The following is a 19786-nucleotide window of genomic DNA, read 5'->3' as shown; positions in this document are numbered from 1 at the left end:
TGTGTTGACAAATTTGAACATGTGAAGCCAACACCACTCCAAACATATTAGGCAGCATATTCAAAATGCCCTACGCCGATCGATCAACATCATCTGACCCATCATACTGGTTGCTAAAGATCTAAAAAATATCTTAAGTTTTTCCCAAATGACAATGGCAGATGGAATTCAATGCCATTAAGTGTGAGGTGATGCATTTTGGTTAAAAAAGCAGTATTATACTCTCAACAGAAGTAGGCTCCAGGATGTGGAAGAGCAGAAGAACTCGGGGATACAGGTTCACAGGTCATCAAAAGGCAGTATCTCGGGTCGATAAGGTTGTAATGAACAAGCAAATAGAATTGCAGGTTTTATCTTGGGGGTATGGAGTATAAAAGCCGAGATAATGATGTGCTGACATCAAAAGTAAGACCTCAGAGTACCTTGTCAGAATTTGGCTCCACACAAAAGGAAGGATATTGAGGTTTTAGAAAGGGTATAACACAGATTCACAAGGATCAGCAAAAAACAATACAAAGGCAGACTTGAAAATTCACATATTTTTCATTGGAACAATGCTGATTATGAAACGTTATGATTGAAGTGTTGAAAATTAAGAAAAGAATCGGATACATTAGATACATGATGATTTACAGAAGTTGAATGGATCAAGAATGAGGGACTATGGATACAAGACTCAATTTAAAATTGAAAACAAGAGAAATATCTTCAGAGTTGAGAGGCTGTGGAATTCACTTCCAAGTTTAGTGGTTGAAGCAAAAACTACATTAACATGGAATATTAGATCGGATAGGTGGATGAAGGAAAAGAGGTCAAAAGGTAATGAGAACAAAGTGGATAAATGTGATCAGAACCATCTGCTCACATTGATGATAAACACTGACATGGAATGGTTGGCACTGCCAATACTGCTGAGCTGCAGGCCCTGTGATTGGCTGGCACTCTTGGAAGCACGATCCACGTCCTTAAAGGGATGGGATCCCAGTGCCGGCCACTTGGGTTCAGGAACAATGCAGGATCGTGCTGGGGATTTGGTGGGGGTGCTCGAAAAGGCCGAGGCGGGGTCACCCCGCCTTTTCGGCCCAGCTCCAGGAGCCCTGCTGGAACCACATAATATAGCGCTAGCTTTCAATTCCAGATTTTTATTGATTTTATTTAGAGATACAGCACTGAAACAGGCCCTTCGGCCCACCGAGTCTGTGCCGACCAACAACCACAAATTTGTACTAATCCTATATTAACCCATATTCCCTGCCGCATCCCCACCATTCTCCTACCACCTACCTACACTAGGGGCAATTTATAATAGCCAATTTACTTATCAACCTGCAAGTCTTTGGCTGTGGGAGGAAACCAAAGCACCCGGCGGAAACCCACACGGTCACAAGGAGAACTTGCAAACTCCGCACAGGCAGTACCCAAAACTGAACCCGGTTCGCTGGCGCTGTGAGGCTGCAATGCTAACCACTGCGCCACTGTGCCCCCCTTTATTGATTAATTAATTGAATTTAAATTCCACCAGTTGCCGTGGTGGAATTTGAACCCATGTCCCCAGAGAATTAGCCTGGGTCTCTGGATTACTAGTCCAGTAACATTACCACTATGCCACTGTCTCCTCATTCCGACTATTTTGTGATGATCCAACTGTATTAGTTAATTATCCCCACCCCCACTTGCACATTTCAAAAATTTAAAAGTATGCACATTAACAATTTATTACCACTGTTACGACCAGGTGAGAAGGGGTCTAGGGGTTCCCTCTCAGCCTTTCCTTGGTTTAAATGTAACAGGGTTTAATTTGAGAAACACCATGCTTTTAGCTCTCCCTCAGTGAATCCTTGTTCACTGCTCCAATTTTAACACAAATAAATCAGGCAGATTTCCTTAGATTTAAACAAGAACAGTGGAAGTTTCTTAATCTTAAACTCTAATCTGATTACAAATATGCGATGTGACCACGCTAGCATGCATTTGCAATAATCAGACACGCAGATAGAGAAAAAGTAGAAAGAATAAACAGGAAAAGTTTTAGCCAATATCTGTTAGTTATTTACTGTCCTTTGAGTTCAATGTGGAGTCTTTGGTTGCCAGTAAGTCCTGCTATTCGTTGGGGCCCAGTTCACGCTTCAACTTGTTTCGATGTCAGAGTCTTTTCTCTTTTGAGGTGTATATGTCTTCAGTGGGTCCAGTGGCTTGGGAGAAGGCGAGAGGGACAGCCAGAAGAAGCGCTTGCTTGTTCCAGTTTCAGTTGCAAAACTGCCTTCTGTTCCCTTCTGTGTGACACAAATAAAAACCCAAGTTGCCCAGCAGGTCAGTCATGTGACGAACTGGCTTAACCACTTCTGCATTCATGGATTGTACTGTCTTAGCAGGCCCTGGAATGCGCTTCCTTACACCTTCGATGTCTGATCAAAATCCATTTGGGTTAATTGGATCAGGGAATAGTCCTTTGTCTCCACAAGCAGCGTCTCTTTGTATGCAAATGTCCTTCCAGCCCAATGTCTGGTGATCTCTTTAACAAATAATTTCTTCACTCCAGCAACAGTTTAAAATTAATGTTCATATGACAAAAGTAATATGTTTCATTCTTGGCAGGTGGGGGTCTGCATGACACTACTTTTAAATCTTTCACAGGGTCCTCACTACCTAACTTGTAATACATGCAATTAACTATTGCTAGTTTTAAAGCCAAGAAAGGCAGTTTTTAAGCAAAGAAAGGCAGTAGAATTAAAGGTCACATTGGATGTACTATTGCATCATATTATACAATCTTGTTAAAAAAATATTTAAAATATTTAAGAAAACAAACTAAAAATACAAGTGATCAAATCCTGAAACAAAAGTCTTAAGCTAAGATATATTTTAACCACTGGAATTTTACTACCACAACAAAATTTTAAACTAATTTGAATATGAAGTTGATGAGCATATTACAAAGGTAAATTCCATGTGTTACTGATTTCAATCAGTTTAGACTATACCAACATAAAGTAAATTGGGTTCTCAAAGTAGAATAGCAGAACTTATTGTTTTACATCATCACCAAGAATCGAGATTGACGGTACACACATTACATAATCTGAATGCTTCCGCTGTCAGTTTTGTAGTATTTAATGCAATTATAAATTATCAACTGCAGTACAACATAGCATGTTTTGAAAGCTCATAACACTGAAAAGCTGCAGAAGCTTGATGTTTACATTGACCTCAATTCTCTATTAGAATTTAAATGCCTCATATATCAAGTTAATTTTTTTTAATATACGAATTAGAGCAAAGACCCATGCTTACAAAAGTTGCGCTGTAGATTTTCTGAATATGTTTCTGGAAATTCTTCAAATCTTAGTGGAAATACCACAGGAAGAAAACATTGCACAGAAATGTAAATTCAATTGTGAATTCAAACGGTCAGCCTTCTCAGATCCATTTTTGAATTCTCTTCCTACTCTTGCTACTTATCACCCCTCTTTCAAAACTTCCTTTAAAACCACTCTCTCTAACCATGGCTTCCATGATCTTCCTTAACCTTTCTTCCAAAACTGCCCAACTGTTTTTCCACCTCTATGAAAGGCTTTGGAATAGTTTGCTACATTTCAACAGCTATATAACTACAAGTTGTTTTATCTACTTCATATTTTCATCTATCCAAACTGGGCTATAAAAGTTATGTCAATTTTTAAATCTGAATCACAAATTCATACATTTAAACTTCCTTTAGGTAATTCATGTTCAGAAAGAATGAATAAATGAAATATAGTTTGATACATATTGCACATAATTTAAGGAACCCAGTTTTAATGAGAGGATATCATTTGAGAAGTTAATTATTCACCCACTGAGTTACTAAATCAGCATTAATAAATGGATGCTATTTCCAGTACATCCTCCAAGGGGCACCAAGATTTGAATGAAGATCTGCAACATACTAACAGCTACTCCAAGGTTTATTAACGCATGTATGCACACGTATAGCAAGTCTACCCTCTAAAACAGATGGATTTTTAATTAAAAATTGTTTCCTTTAAATGAAAACGCAGTAACTGACTTTTGTGACAAGTGAAAGTTCAAGGAGAGTGCTTACAGATTCATCAGGATCACATCTTTTAAGCATGCTCTTTTTAAAATATAAAATGTAGGACCAATAAGTAGTAAAGAAAAAATTCTAACTCCACTAAGTGATTATTTTTAAATAAGTGAAATGAAGTCAGCAAAAATATAAATAGAACTGTGCATCACTGTAGAATTGTCATATTAAGTGGGATGTTAAGAAGAATTGGATGCAAACGCGATAGAAACTGAAGACGTTCAAAAAATAAACATATGATTATTTCCTAGAAGTCATGAGTAGAGAAGATACCAGCAGCACGCCATCCATCACAAGAGGTAACACAACTAAAATTAATGACTTTTTAATCATTTGCTTGGATGTTGTAGTGGATATAAAGGGCTTAAAATCCATTTAAGTCCTGAGGTGGGTACTTTATACCAATGGTGCGGAGATACTGGAGACAAAATTAACAAAATACTGGCAATCACGAGAGAGTCAATGAACACAAGAGGTCCCAATGGATTGGAAACAAGCTAAACACGGTAATGAAAGCAAAATAATGCAGATACTGGAAATCTGGAAAAAAAAACAAAGTGCTGGAAATACTCAGCAGGTCTGGCAGCAGCTGTGGAGAGAGAAGCAGAGTTAACGTTTCAGGTCTGTGAGCCTTCATCAGAATTGAAGAACTGATGAAAGGTCACAGACCTGAAACCTAACTGCTTCTCTCTCCACAGATGCTGCCTGACCTGCTGAGTATTTCCAGCACTCTCTGTTTTTATTTCAGTTAATATGGGACCCATTGTCAAGGAAGTATTAAAATAAACCCATAATTACACAACCATTATGCTTTGACAAGAACTACCAAAATAAAGGTGCCACAATGAACAAAGCTGGAGACTACCTACATTAAAGTAACCTAAGTGGCAGACAATATATTTTAAAAAGGGACAAAGCCTCCTTTTTTTTTTTTGAGTAAGTTGTCTTCTAGTGAAAATCCAAAGCCCCCAATAAAGTTCCATTGGAAAGTTTACAATAGAAGGGTATACAAGGTACAATTTGAAGGTGGGTAAAGATCTGTTTCAGAGAAGCAGCTGTGGGTGCCAATTAAAGGAGTGGTGGTCCAGCTGGAGAGATGCAATGAATGGAATACTCTATAAATTAGGGCCACGATCCGATCGTTTCTGATCAACATAACTGATCTGGATTCACAATAAATTGGCCAAATTTGCCAGCATTATTCAACTTGGAGAGGGTAGAATACAACAAAGCAGCTAAGGACTAAGCTAACTTGAACAACATTTGCAAGTAATAGCTGAAATTCACTCTTAGCAAGTACAAATCTTGCACAGTGGACAACAAATTGAACAAGTACTTCATGGTGTTAAACTCGAAGGAAAACACTTCGGTCTAGAAATGATAAATTCAACACTGACCACATATAATCATTGCCAAATCACAATTAACAAAGCAAACCAAATGTTTGAACTGATGCCAATCAGCAAACTGCAAGTCTGGGATCTTTGTGCTATTCTGTTTAGACAACACTTTGAAATATGCATCAGTTCTAGTCAGTAGTGCAAGGGAAACATTCAATTCCTGGAAGCAGTGCAGAACAGGTCCATGAAGCTGATCCATAGGATCAGAGGTTTGAATTATAAGGACTCTTCAGTCTTGAAAGTTGGCAAATGAGATGACAGTATAAGGGACTAAGTAGAATAAAATGGCTAAACCTGAGAACTTGGGTGTAACTGGTAAAAGGTAAGTTCAGATCTGATGTCCGGAACACTCCTTCACACACAATGATGAACACCAGTGAGCACAAAAGCTCTGGAATCGGTTGTTCAAGGGACAATTAGAGTGATAAGATTATACATTTCTAAAGAAGAATATACTATTTGGGCCAAATGGCCTCCTTCATTTATATTTATTTCACTGACAACTGTCTACCGAAGCATCAGAGAGAATATAATGACAATTACAACTGCTGATTTTAAGAACAGCGTTTTTGAAAACTTTGCTGAAACTGTTCATTGATGAACAGTATACAGAATAGAATTCACACATCACAGATCTGAACATCTCATCAACTACTGACTACATTGGAATTGCAGAATCAGAGTAAAAACACTTGAGATGCAGTTTTGCACTGTTAAATATACCATTTTCCACTTTATAGATATGTGAAAAAAGCATTAGTTTTACTCAACATACAAAACGATACATATACAATCAAACCAAAGTAGTTGCATCACAAATAAAAACAAGAAATGCTGTAAATACTGAGCAGGCCTGGCAGCATCTGTGGAAAGAGAAGCAGAGTTAACATTTCAGGTCACTGACCTTTCATCAGAACTGGCAAAGAACTGCCAGTTCTGACAAATGGTCACTGACCTGAAACGTTAACTGCTTCTCTGTCCACAGATGCTGCCAGACCTGCTGAGTATTTCCAGCATTTCTTGTTTGTATTTCAGATTTCCAGCATCTGCAGTATTTTGCTTTTATTATAGTTGCATCACAACCCTAGTTAAATTCTAACCTACATAATGCTATACTTATGTTTAGGCATGCAGATAGAAATGTATTATATGATCACTTCTATTTATTCTTGAACAAATCATTAAAACAATAATTTAAAAATTCTTCAGATTTTGACTATTCGCTACTTGACTTGAACTCCTTTCCAAAATATAATGGAAAATGTCTATGGCTGGAACTTTACATTGTGGCAGTGGCCCCGCCCGCCAGCGAAAATGTCAGAGGAGAGCCCACCTCTGCCGTGTCTGGAAGCCACGCTTCAATTTTACATGGCCCAGGTCCTCAATTGGTCGCGGTCCGGACTTGCGCCATCTGAAGCAGGAAGTCCCGCCTCCAAGAGCTGCCAGTCAATCAGAAGGTCAGCAGCTCTTCAATCCCAGCAACAGTGGCCACTGCTGGGACTGTACCCAGCCAGGACCAACAACAATGGAGGAGGCCCCAGAAGAGGTAAGTGGGGATTGGGCCTTGCCAGGGACAATTGGCTGGGCCTCAGAAAGGCAGGGCGTGATCAAAAGATATTCCAGTGGGGGCGGCTTGTGCCGCTCAGGGGGGCCCTTCATGGGGCACAGGGTGCCTGATCAGGATCCCCCGCCTCCCACTTGATTTTACATTCCCCCCCCCCCCACCACCCGCCCCCACTGCCTCCCATGGGCAGTAAAATTCCAAGCCATATGTGTAGTTTCCTAAAGTCAGCTAAATACTGTAGTGGTCTCTTACATATATGAACTGGTTAATGTGAACAGATTTGAACATGGAGAATCAATTAGCTGAGTCACTGCACATGTTAAAATGTCTTAAAGTAATCAGTGGCTCTCTCTCTGAACCATGCCTGCTATGTTGTGGAATTTGTGTATCCAAAAGGTGCCATGTTTAGCCAAACCCCCTCAGTGACAGGAAATCCTTTGTTTGGATATTTGTTCCCAGTATTCCACCAGCATCCCAGACACTTATGACTACCAGTAATGGTTAAAATGATCACCAGTGATTGTTAAAGCATTTACCCTGATCACAGACATCCTGGATGCATGCATATCAAAACATTTACAGGATGGGCCCTATTACAGGTCTTGTCCTATTGTCAGCCCGGATAAGGTACCCTTAGCATGAAGGGGGATATCATATCTGACCATTTACGGAGCCAATCATGTGGGGGGGAACCAATCATTGATCGCCACAAGGTCTGAGCACAAGGAAAGCTGTGCACAGAAGTGGATAAAAGGGCCTTATCCCTTTGTTTCATTTCTGTGCAGCCAGACCATTGGCCAACACAAGCAACAATTTCTCCCCACCCACCCCAGGCATTTGATATGCATGTGGAGCAGGAATTGGAGCAAAGACCAAAGGGCCTGAGCCAGACTGGATAAGAGGAAAGCTTGTGGAATCAGACCAGTCAGCTGGGTGAGAAAATCGTTTAGCCTCCGTGGTTTAATCAGTCGATACAAAGTTGGGTGACAGAGAGACAGTTTTCTGTGGTTGAATTACATTAAGGACACGGGCTGGACAAAGACGTCAGTGACATGGGGTCAAGGACTGGGAGAGACAGATCATTGATAAGTTCTGTGCAGTAATATTCACCTCTTCATCGTCTATGAGTGTGCTATTCTTATCTTTGTGGTTTTGGAGTCTAGTTCAATAAAGTTAGTCCAAGAATTTTGTGATACTATACCTTTTGCCAGTGTCGTAATTTATTCTATTTGAATCCGAATCTGAATAATGGTTAAAACGAGTTACAGTGCACCTTCAAATCATTTAAGATTTATAAAAATAACAATTATGCATCTGATGAGCTTTATGGTCTGTTAATGACAATGCAGCATTTACTTTGCCATATGCCACAGCTATCTCTTGTTCAGCATACAAGATAACTCATGCAGTTTCTAAAAGATAAAGAAAAAGCAACTGCCATTGATGTGCTAAAATTGCAGCTTGATTGCAGGTCTGTTCCAGTAGGTGGCATAATTCCATAACAACTTTCCTGGTGAATCGACAGATACTGCTCCTTGGGCAAGTATGTGTGCCTCTGCCTATATATTCTATTGAGGATCTACCAATGGGTGGTTGCAGAGCAGATCAAGTACAGCCACATGTGTCTGGTATCCCTCTAATGATCCACCCCCACCTCCTCTTTCAAAAGAGAAAGATATCGGAAAATTCCTAGCGGAACCCCCATTGTGGCCCAACGGCAGAATGACTAGAAAAAAGTCATAACACAGCAATTACGACAAAGGCTCTGGGCAGACTTCAGTGGCAACAAGAATAAATAACTTAACAAAAGGTTCAGCTGACCAAGTTTCACTGGTCACTACTTGCCTTTTAAAGCTGATGTATGTTTGTGGCCCAGCACTTAATGAATATACAATTTCTATTGGTAGCTTTTTAATAGATTTGAATAGAATATCATTCAATGGATGTATACGATGGAAAACCCAACTTATGGCATCATGCATTAACTTGCATGCATCTCGACAGTGTCATCTGCATACTTCACAAATAAAAATGCAACATCAGAACATGGTAAAATGGAGAAATGTTTCTTTGCAGAGCAGTTAAATACAACATATTTTATATATTATTTAACTGTCCTCTTAAGAAAAATTTCCATGATGATATTGCCATATTTGTTTCCAGTTTATCCCCCATCTTTCAGCCTCTCTCCAATCTATGCATTCTGCATCTAAGAAAGGCTGAGTAGAAGCAATTTTTTCAGGATATTTTCAATGTCACTTTGAATTTGACCAATGAAAAAGGTATACAAAAGTAGCCCTCATTTTCTTGCCTGTCCTCGTCGTCACCCATTTCCTATGTGGAAATGTTTGCACCACCAAGAATGGAAACTTGGTGCAATCTGAGGAACATGAACCCTGCTATACTATTTGATAGTAATTCATTGTACATAACTTTTGAAATCACTGGCCGGAATTTTACGTTTCCCACCACCCCAAAGAGAAAGGGAGTGGCGGGGGGGGGAGCGAAAAATGGAGCGAGGCGCTTGGAGGGCCCTTCCTGACCTGCTCCCGCCTCCACCGCCACTTTACGCAGGGTGACGGCAGCGAAAAACAGCCCGCCCTCCCCAGGCCAATCAAGGCCCTTAAGTGGCCACTTAAGGGCCTCTGCCCGCCTCCACAGGGATCTTACCCATGGCTGATCAAGCGGCTCGACCTGAGAAAAGCCACCAGTTAAAAGCAGGCGGCTCTCTGACATCCTGGGGTTGGGCCCTCATGTTCGGGCACCCTGTGCCCGGCAGAGGACCACCCCTGATGCCCCAAGCACCCCCAATCAACCACCCTTGCCTTGTCGGGGCCCAATCGATCACTCCGGCAAGGCAACAAAAATTTACCTGCATTCCAGGGTTCCCCGACATCACCTTCGCGATGCTGGGTGCAGTCATAGCAGTGGCCACCGCTCCCGAAAATGCTGCTGCGACAGTAAGCTGCCAGGCCACTGATTGGCCATCAGCGCTATTAGGCAGGACTTGCTACCTCAAGCGGGTGGGAGTCCCGCCTCAGACCAATTAAAGCCCGGGGACCCGCAAAATACGGGTTGGATCCAAGGGCCAGGTAGAAGCGGGTTCGCCACCAACTTTTCAGTCAGTGAACGGCGCCCGTCTGCTGAGGGTAAAATCCCGGCCACTATTTCCCTTTATTCCCTTTCCATCCTCTACCCATTGCCCTGACACATGCTAGAATGTGGTTCTACAAGCACTGTGCTGATTCATCATGCACAAGCCTAACTAAAAAGTCTCTGCAGGTTATTAGACCATGGAAGCCCACAGAGCCAAGCTTGATCCATTTTCATCCAACATCTCATACTTTCCATTTAGGGTCAGTGGATTATGTCAGGAGCAACTAGCTGATTTTGCACTCCCAACCATAGGTACTAAGGTCGATAATACCCTGGCAACCCCAACTGACATCAGTTAAATCCGGGTCTATACATCTCAGCTACCAATTTCTAGTACAAATTTACACGCTTTATCAGAAATTATAAAGAACGCAAGAAAACTGAACGATTACCCTTTTACTACAGAAGTTCTAAAATCAGATTTAATAGAAGGACAAATGTATGAAAAAGCAAAACAAACCATGTTTTCAACTCTCAGTTCAAAAGGCATAGGATTGTAGACCATTAGCTGAACTTCACACACATCTCCTTGCACCCACTGGAAATCTGTTGAGACGGGAAACAAAAGTTCAGTTATCGACACAAGGATGATTTCACAACTTCTCCTTCAACTCCACTCACTTTCTCCAAATAAAAGGTGTTACTATGGGTACCTGCAGGGTCCCAGCTATGCCTGCCTTTTGCTGGAATTTGTGGAACAGTCTTTGTTCCAGTCCTACACAGGCCCCCTCCCTCAGCTCTCTTCCAGTGCATTGATAACACTGGTGTTTCCTGCTCTTGCCCTGAACTGGAAAATTTCATCAACTTTGGTCCAATTTCCATCCTTCTCTTGGATTCACATGGTCTTTCCTGGCTTCTACCTTACCACAGACTCTTCCCTTATTTTCACTTCACACCCTCCCCATTTCACTTGCTTAAAACCTATTATATATCTAACTTTTCCCAGTTTTGATGAAAGGTCATCAACCTGAAACATTAACTTTTTTCCTTTCCACAGTTGAACACAAGAAATAGGAGCAGGAGTAGACCATATGGCCCATTGAGCCTGCTCGTCACTGAATACGATCATGGCTGATCTTGGGCTTCAATTCCACAGATGCTGCTCGACCTGCTGAGTATTTCCAGCATTTTCTGTTTTTATTTTAGATTTCCAACATTCACAGTATTTTGCTTTTGCCTGAAATTTTAAATTTTATTCAGTGTACAAAATCCAAACCAAGTTTGCACATATTTAAGGATTTTTTTTTTTTAATTGGCTTATTTGAAACCTATGGGGAACTACTGCTAAGTGGTAATTATTACATTAGCGAAATCTTTTCTCTCAATCTCGGGATGTGACCATACTCGGTTGTGAAGCCATTATACACAACACAGATTAATAAACTGTAACAGAACTGAGGATTTACAAGACCAAATAAACAGGAAAAATTTCAAACATTTTATACATCTTACCTGGCCCCTGAAACATGCTGATCCCTTTAACTTCCTCGGAGAAGGCAAGTTTTTTTTTCTCTACTTACAAATTATATTTTTAACATTTGAAATTTTGAACTGGATTTGAAACCTATATGGGATTTAGATACTTACAAGGCATTGCATTCCCATTCGCACCACTAAGAACTTATACAAGGTATGTTTACCAACCATTAAAAAAACACAAGGAGGCCATACTGTAGATCTGAAACTTGTTTGAGAGCCAATAAACAGGCAGACAGACTGCCCACTGGGAGAGAAGGTGAAGAGGTAGGCAATGAGCTTCTGCATTAGGTTTCTCAGGCAGAATGAATGGAACTGACCAGATAAGGGAACAGGCAAGGTGGGAGAAGGGAAGAGGAAGAGTAATTAATGGCGAACATTAGAGAAGGGGAACTAGATGGAGGATAGTGGAGGAAGATGGCTAGGAAGTGAGGACAAGCATAAGTCGGAGATGATGAGGGCAAAGGATTGAGAAGAGCCAGAGACAATGAGAGAAAGCGAGTGAGGAAGTGATGAAGGGTGAGCAAGAGGAAAGCAAGAAGTTAGGAAAAGATAGAAGGTATGGGAATTGAGCAAAGGAAAAGAGAATCAGAGATACAATAGGAGCTAAGGGGTAGTGGGTAGGAAAGGAGTTTGTTTGGACAGGATGTTGGTGGTTTGTGGAACAGCAGAGGGGCTTGCAAGTGAGAAGATAGGGAAATAAACAGGATGGAGTCAGAGAAAGTGCAACCTCCAAACTCAGCAATTCCCTTCCCTGCCACACCAACCACCACCTCCTACCTGAAAAACAAGGAAAAAGAGAATAAGAACAGAAATAAAGTTGAGAAGTGAAAAAGATACATTAACAGAGAAAAAAAAAATACAAGCACAAAAAGGCAGTCAAAAAAAACTGATCCTTTGACTTACTGTGAGCAACACCATAGGGCAAGACCAAGAACCATGATAAAAGTTGCTCATGTAGAACATACTTTGTGCTTTCAGGAAGGTCATGTATCTCTACTTCCAACACATTTGAGTATTAGGTTTAATCTGACGAGTCACAATGCATTGTATTTACCTTTCAGTCATTCCAGAACCTACATCTCCAAGGTAGATGTTGCAGCAATATGGCCCTATCCTGCTGTTTAATTCCCCCAGCAATACTGCCTCTCACCCCCACTGCATACCCCCCAATGTCTCATGGCCCATACCCACTAGCTGATAAGTTGGCCTCCAGGACTGACCTCTCCCTTCCGTCACTGCTACCTGAAAAAAAAAATTACATGAGCCACCAACCTGGCTAGATCCTGCCCCCTTCAAAGCACAGGTAAAAGCACAGAGAAAGAGGAAAGGGAAAAAATGTAAGATCATGAACAAATCAGCAATACAAGGACAACAGACATTTAAGACTGAGCACAACAGCACATATCTTGTGACTTACTGTGAACAATGCCATGGAAATCTACTAGGAAAATAATAAATTCAGACCCACATAGTTGATGTTTAGAAACATCCAATGAAATTCCCTTTTAAAATTACTGATGCTCTCAATCACTTTTCTGGGCAGTACCATTCCAAATATTCACAACTGTGTGTATGAATTAGTTATGTTTAATCTGTTCATCATCTTAAGTGCATACCCTATCTTTGATAGTCCCTGGGTCTTCGTAAAGAGCTTTTCAGGGTTCAACTTGTTGAAATTTTAAAGGATCCTGAATACCTCAAGAAGTTCCTCCCTCAATCTTCTCTAGTGAAAACTTAACCCAGTCATTTCTCCTTGTAGCCTTTTTTGCACCTTTTCCATGATGTCCTCCCTATAATGTCAACCAGAATTGCAACCCAGATAACAAACCAATGACCTGTACAGGTTAAGTATCACAACCTATGATTTGTGTTCTGGACTTACCAAATCCTGTTAATATCATTATACAGCCATACCCAGTAACTGACTCTTCAAAAGGCTGTGTTCTGCACAACTAATGATAAAATTGTTGTTGGTAAAATTGCATACTTTAAAATATTTTTAAAATCTCAAAATTAAAAAGAAACAATTATAATAATGTGGCAGGAAATAATCTACATTTGGCACTCTTTGGAAACTGAGTTTCCAAGTTGATATTCAAAAAGAATTCTATTATGGGGCAAAGGCAGGTAAATGGAGTTAGGTCACAGATCAGCCATGATCTCATTTGAATGTTCTAACAGGCTCGAGGGGCTAAATGGCCTACTCCTGTTTCTATGTTCCTAGATTGAATGGTAGTCGTCAAAAAGAAATTGGATAAAATACCTGAAGCAGAAAAAAATGCAATATAGGGAATAAGTAGAGGAGTGGGACTAACTGGATTGATGTTACAAAGAGTTGGTGCAGACTCGATGGGCCAAATGGCCTCCTTCTGTGCTGCATTATTCTATGACAATTTACATCTACGATAACACGAAACATTTTTCAATGTTACAAAATAAAACAGAAAAAGCAACCTCTAGCAGAAACTAATGAGGATTATTTGGACAAAAAGCATACATATTCAAAATTCCTATGCAGTATGTGGATTTTATTCTTTTATTGAACCAAATAGATGATGAATATTAACCTGCAATCCTATATTTTGACAGGGGATTAAGATTATAGGGATCCTGAAATCCTAAACAACCATCAAACTGTCTGAAATTCATTTAGCATGAGCATTTCATTTTCCAGAAACACATGGTTTTTTTCCCAAATTGCAATCATTTAAAATTACACTCATTTGAAGCATTTCTTTGATAACTTTAAGCACAATGTGCAACAGACCAAGCTTTTTAAAAAATTACGTTTTTATTTACAAAAGGTCCACTTTGTAATTGACAGGGAATCACACCAAAGAAACAGGTTATATGCTAAATTTTGCACAAACTGCACCTTTATATTTCCTATGGATATCTGAACTGTTTTTTTCTGCAAGTGTACAGAGAGCATGTTTTGATCATTTTTCTTCACGAACAACCTCAGGCAATATTTAGCACGTAAATGTTTCTAAATCTTGTAGTATTGCCGGAAGGATATCAAAAGCAGCACTTCACAACATTTCTAGTTCCACAAGGATGGAATAGTTCCACAAACTAGTTGAAGCACTTACAAATAATTTGAGACGGGAATTGGGTATTTATTACTAAGCTTGCTCACCTTTTATATTCTATTCAAAAAAAATCACAAGTCTTCCTACTATTTCTGGAAACTGTTGAAACTGAATGAGCTCAGAGATGTATCCAATTCAGTTCCAATGTGGGATGGTATAATTGTTTTTCCCTAAGTCAATCCTTAAAAAATAGACTCTTTAAAATGAACAATCCATGTTACATTTTAATAGATGCTTCCTTAATATTTGGATCGTCAAATCACAATTTTTTTTTTCAAATTGCAGTTGGAATTTGATAGAGAAGTCGATTTCAGTAGAGTCCTGGTATTTAAAATGCTTACAGAACAAGTGTAATGCCTCAGTGTAGTCATAAATCACAAATTAATGCAGTCTAGTAAAGTATTTTTTTTCAATTTATTAAATAATCACAAAAACGACCTTGTTTTATCCTGAAACTCCTTTTAACTCATTGACTCTGGCAGCTACCAGGTCTTCAACCATTTACAAAAACAGACAAGTTTTCTTCAACATAATACACAAGAAAACTTCAATTTGGCAAAAAATGTACACATTCATTTTTAATACAAAGGATATTTTAACATTGTACACAGAATTATGGGTCTCCCATTTCAGGTGGAAATGAGGAGGATTTTCTTCTCCGAGGGTCGTTAATCTATGGAATTCTCTACCCGAGAGAGCAGTGGAGCCTGGGTCATTGAATATATTCAAGACTGAGTTCGACAGATTTTTGATCTACATGGGAATCAAGCATTATCAGGGGGGCAAGCAGGAATGTGGAGTTGAGGCCACAATCAATCAGAAGCCATGATCTTATTGAATGGCACAGCAGGCTCGATGGGCCAAATGGCCTACTTCCTGCACCTATTTCTTATATTATGTAAGATGACATTTCTAATGCTACACTTCTAAAATTTCATATTTTAATGAATATTACCAAATTGAAGAACTCCCATTTTGGAATGAACCGAGAAGAAAATGAAACTGAGTCTAGCATTTTGTAGCAAAAATGTCAACTCCATATTGTTAAATTTTTCCTCAGTTTAAAGCTGGCACTAAAATGTTTTCTGACACCATTGTAATTGCCCAACACAAACCTAAACTAGCTCACTATAGCATGTCACACCATAAATTAAATGGATTGCACTTTATTTTCCTTCAATAATTATAATTGTTTCACTGCTCGAGAAAAAAGATTTCCCAAAAAATTGAAACGTGTAAATTTTCTCTAAAGACATGCAACATTCCAGCTTCCTCATCTTACTCCTGAAGTCACTGAATGAAATATGTTCAATAGCCAATACAAGCTAAAATTGCAAACCATATTACACAAGATCCCAATGATGATGCTGTCTGTAGAAAGAATTAATTGAAGCACAATTGGCAAATAAAAATGCATCTTTCCTCTCAGCAAGATAGTGTTCCAATGAGCATTATCCATTTGTTTCCGACGCAAGGAAAAATATTGCTACGAGTGCAATACACCTTTCACATAAAATTTCTCTTTTTAAATACAAAATGTGTTCATTTGGAACAGAAATGATGTGTCATTATAAACACTACTGAATTTCATACAATTTTAACAAACTTAGATAACTGGTGAAAGTACCTTGTTGTGAACAGTCCCAAGCCCATGAACTGCCATTAACCAAACAACACTATGATGCAGTTAACAATGTCGTGATAATCATCATGGTCGTGGTTGAAGCAGGAAGAAGAAATAGCAGCATTTACATACTGTCTTTAACATAGTAAAACTTACCAAAGCTTTTCAGAGGAGCATCAAATACTGAGCGACACAAAGTGATGAGGACAGGTGACCAAAAGCTTGGTTTTAGAATAGGTTTTACAGAGTGTCTTAAAGGAAGAGAGAGGTAGAGGGGCGAGGGCTTTATGGAGGGAATTCCCGAGCTTAGATAAGGTCTGGGTAGCTGAAGGCATGGCCTGCCAATGTTGGAGCAAATAAAGGCAGGGATGCGAAAGAAACAAGAACTGGAGGAGAACAGTGATCTCAGAGTGACAGGGCTGAAGGGAGTGACAGGGCTGGAGGAAGTTAGAGATAGGGACGGATGAGGCCATAGAAGGATTTGAAAACAAGGATGAAAATTTTAAAATCGAGGTGCTGCTGGACTGGGAGTTAATGTAGATCAGCAAGCACAGGGATGCTGGGTGAACGGGACTTGGTGTGAGTTAAGATATGGGCAGTGCTTTGGATGAGCTCATGTTTATTTAGAGTGGAAGATGGGTGGCTGGCCAGGAGAGCACTGAAATAGTCAAGCCTAGAAGAAACAATGGCACAAATAATGGTTTCATCAGTAGATGTGCCCACAGCACCTCATGGATGCCCAGTTTTGAGCTGCTGCTTCTGTTCGAAATCTATCCCATTTAGCACAGTGGTAGTGCCACACGATGGTGGGTATTATCATGCTAGGCCCCCACCTGCCAAGAATGAGGCACATGAATTTTGTCGTGAACATGGATTTTTAACAGTTGTAGCAACGAGGAAATGACTTGTTAAACAGATCAGCTGTGGCTGGAAAAAATATTTACATACTAACCGACATCGGAGGCGAGGAAGCATATTCCAGGGCCTACTAAAGGAGGATATAATCCACAAGGGCGAGGACTGGTGTGACCATCTGGTCACATGACTAACTGACTGTTCCAAGGTTTTCTTTTGAACTGGCCACAGAGCGTTTGAAGGCAGAAAGTCTGTTTGCTCCTGGACTGAAGATCTCTCCTGTCTGCTCCCATCTTTTTCTCACAAGCCTCTGAATCCACATGAATCCCAAGACAGAAAAGTCTCCTACAGCGAACAAAGTTTAAGAAGAACACTGGGCCCCAATGAAAAGCAAGATCTATCCACAATCAAGGACTCTACAGTGAGCTTGAAGAAACGTAAAAACAACTCTTCAGATATTGCCTCAAACTTTACCACTTCATTTTTCTTCTGCCCTTTTATGTCTTTATTTGCATGTTGGTGTAGGCGTGTCGTGTATCCATAGATGTTAACCGAATTAGAGTTTGTTTAATAAATTTCAACTTTTCTTTAAACCCAAGAAAGCCTGTTTGTACTGGTTTCTTTGCCTTGTAATTGGAAAGCAGTGAACAAGGATTCACCAAGGGGGAGCTAAAAACGTGGTGCATTGAAAATTGAACTCAGTTACAGTAAGACCTGGTGAAGGCTGAAAGGGACCCCTAGACACCTTTCTCAGCTGGTCGTAACAGTATCCTCAGTGTGAAGACGGGCCTTCATCGCCACAAGGACTGTGCGGTGGTTTTTCCCTCTTGTTGGTTCCTTCACCACCTGCTGCAGACCCAGTCTCGCAGTTATGTCCTTTAGAATTCAGCCAGCAGTGGTGCTACCAAGCCAATCTTGGTGATGGACATTGAGGACCCCCACCCAGAGTACATTTTGTGCCATTGCTAAGCTCAGTGCTTCTTCCAATTGATGCTCAACATGGAGAAGCACCGATTCATCAGCCAATTTGGTTGGCGGTAGGTAGGTGGCAATCAGCAGGAGGTTTCCTTGCCCACGTCTGACCTGATGCCAGGAAACCTCATGGTGTCCGGCGTCATCGTTGAGGACTCCCAGGGCAACTCCCTCCCAACTATGTACCACTGTGCTGCCACCTCTGCTGATCTGTCCTGCCAGTGGGACAGGACATACCCAGAGATGGTTATGCTGGCGTCTGGGAGATGGTCTGCAAGGTATGATTCCATGAGTATGGAATATCAGGCTGTTGCTTGACTAGTCTGTGAGACAGCTCTCCAAATTTTGGTACAAGCCCCCAGATGTTAATAAGGAGGACTTTGCAGGGTCGACAGGGCTAGATTTGTCATGGTCGTTTCCAGTGCCAAGGTTGATGCCGGGTGCTTTGTCTGGCTTCATTCCTTTTCTTAGACTTGGTAGATACAACTCAATGGTTTGCTAGGCCATTTCAGAGGGCACTAAGAGTCAAAGCTGTGAGTCCAGAGTCAGTGTCGGCCAGACCAGGGAAGGACGGCAGATTTCCTTCCCGAAAAGACATTAGTGAACCAAATTGGTTTTTAACAACCACTGACAATAGTTTCATGATCACCACTAGACTAGTTTTTTAATTTCAGATTTATGAATTTAATTCAAATTCCACCATCGACTGTGGTGGGATTCAAACCCATGTACCCAGAGCATTAGCCTGGGGCTCTGGGTTACTAGTCCAGTGAGATGACCACTAAACCACCGTCTCCCCCCCATGGAAGAACCTGTGATGAAAGAATTGGTAGAAATGGCCACTGTACAGTCCGTGTGGAGTCTACATCCGATCTGCACATTGAGGACACCCTCTATCGTGTCATGTGGCTCCACCATCAGGCTAAGTGAGATAGATTAAAATTAGTAGGACTGGAACAAGGAATGTTCGGCATATCCCACAAAAAGACAGGGATAACTAGGACCCATGTGGGTACCCATAGCTACACCTTCTACTTGAAGGAAGTGAGTGGAGTTGAAGGAGAAGTTGTTCAATGTGAGAACAAGTTCAGCCAGGCGGAGGAGGGTGGCAGTGGTTAAGGACTGGTTTGGCCTCTGTTCAAGGAAGAAGCGGAGAACCCTCAAACCGTCCTGGTGGGGGTTGGAGGTGTAGAGAGATTGGATGACCATAACAAAGAGGAGGCAGTTAGGGCCAGGAAACTGGAAATGGTCAAAATGACGTAGGGCGTCAGAAGAGTCACGGATGTAGGTGGGAAGAGACTGGACCAGGGGAGAAAAGACAGAATCAAGATAGGAAGAAATAAGTTCAGTGGGGCAGGAGCAGGCTGACACATTGGGTCTGTCGGGACAGTCCTGTTTGTGGATTTTGGGAAGGAGGTTGATGCAGGCTGTCCGGGGTTGTGGGACTATGAGGTTGGAAGCTGTCGAGGGAAGATCTCCAGAGGAGATGAGGTCAGGGACAGGAGCTTGATGTTCGGTGGTGGGGTCATGGTCCAGAGGGAGGTAGGAAGAAGTGTCTGA

The 19786-nt window shown here is 40.8% G+C and overlaps 1 protein-coding gene across 5 annotated transcripts in view; it reads right to left on the bottom strand.

The window, feature by feature from the left end:
* Nucleotides 1-19786, bottom strand: part of trappc9 (trafficking protein particle complex subunit 9) — a 1144460-nt gene that overhangs the window by 980143 nt on the left and 144531 nt on the right. For all 5 annotated transcript variants that reach the window (XM_068031733.1, XM_068031737.1, XM_068031736.1 and 2 more), the window contains one exon: nt 10665-10750. In XM_068031733.1, coding sequence (XP_067887834.1) covers nt 10665-10750 — 86 coding nt within the window. The remainder of the gene's footprint in view (nt 1-10664; nt 10751-19786) is intronic.

This window comes from Heterodontus francisci, chromosome 5 (genome assembly GCF_036365525.1).
Source record: "Heterodontus francisci isolate sHetFra1 chromosome 5, sHetFra1.hap1, whole genome shotgun sequence".
Lineage (NCBI taxonomy): Eukaryota > Metazoa > Chordata > Chondrichthyes > Heterodontiformes > Heterodontidae > Heterodontus > Heterodontus francisci.
This window is presented reverse-complemented; position numbering and strand designations above follow the sequence as displayed.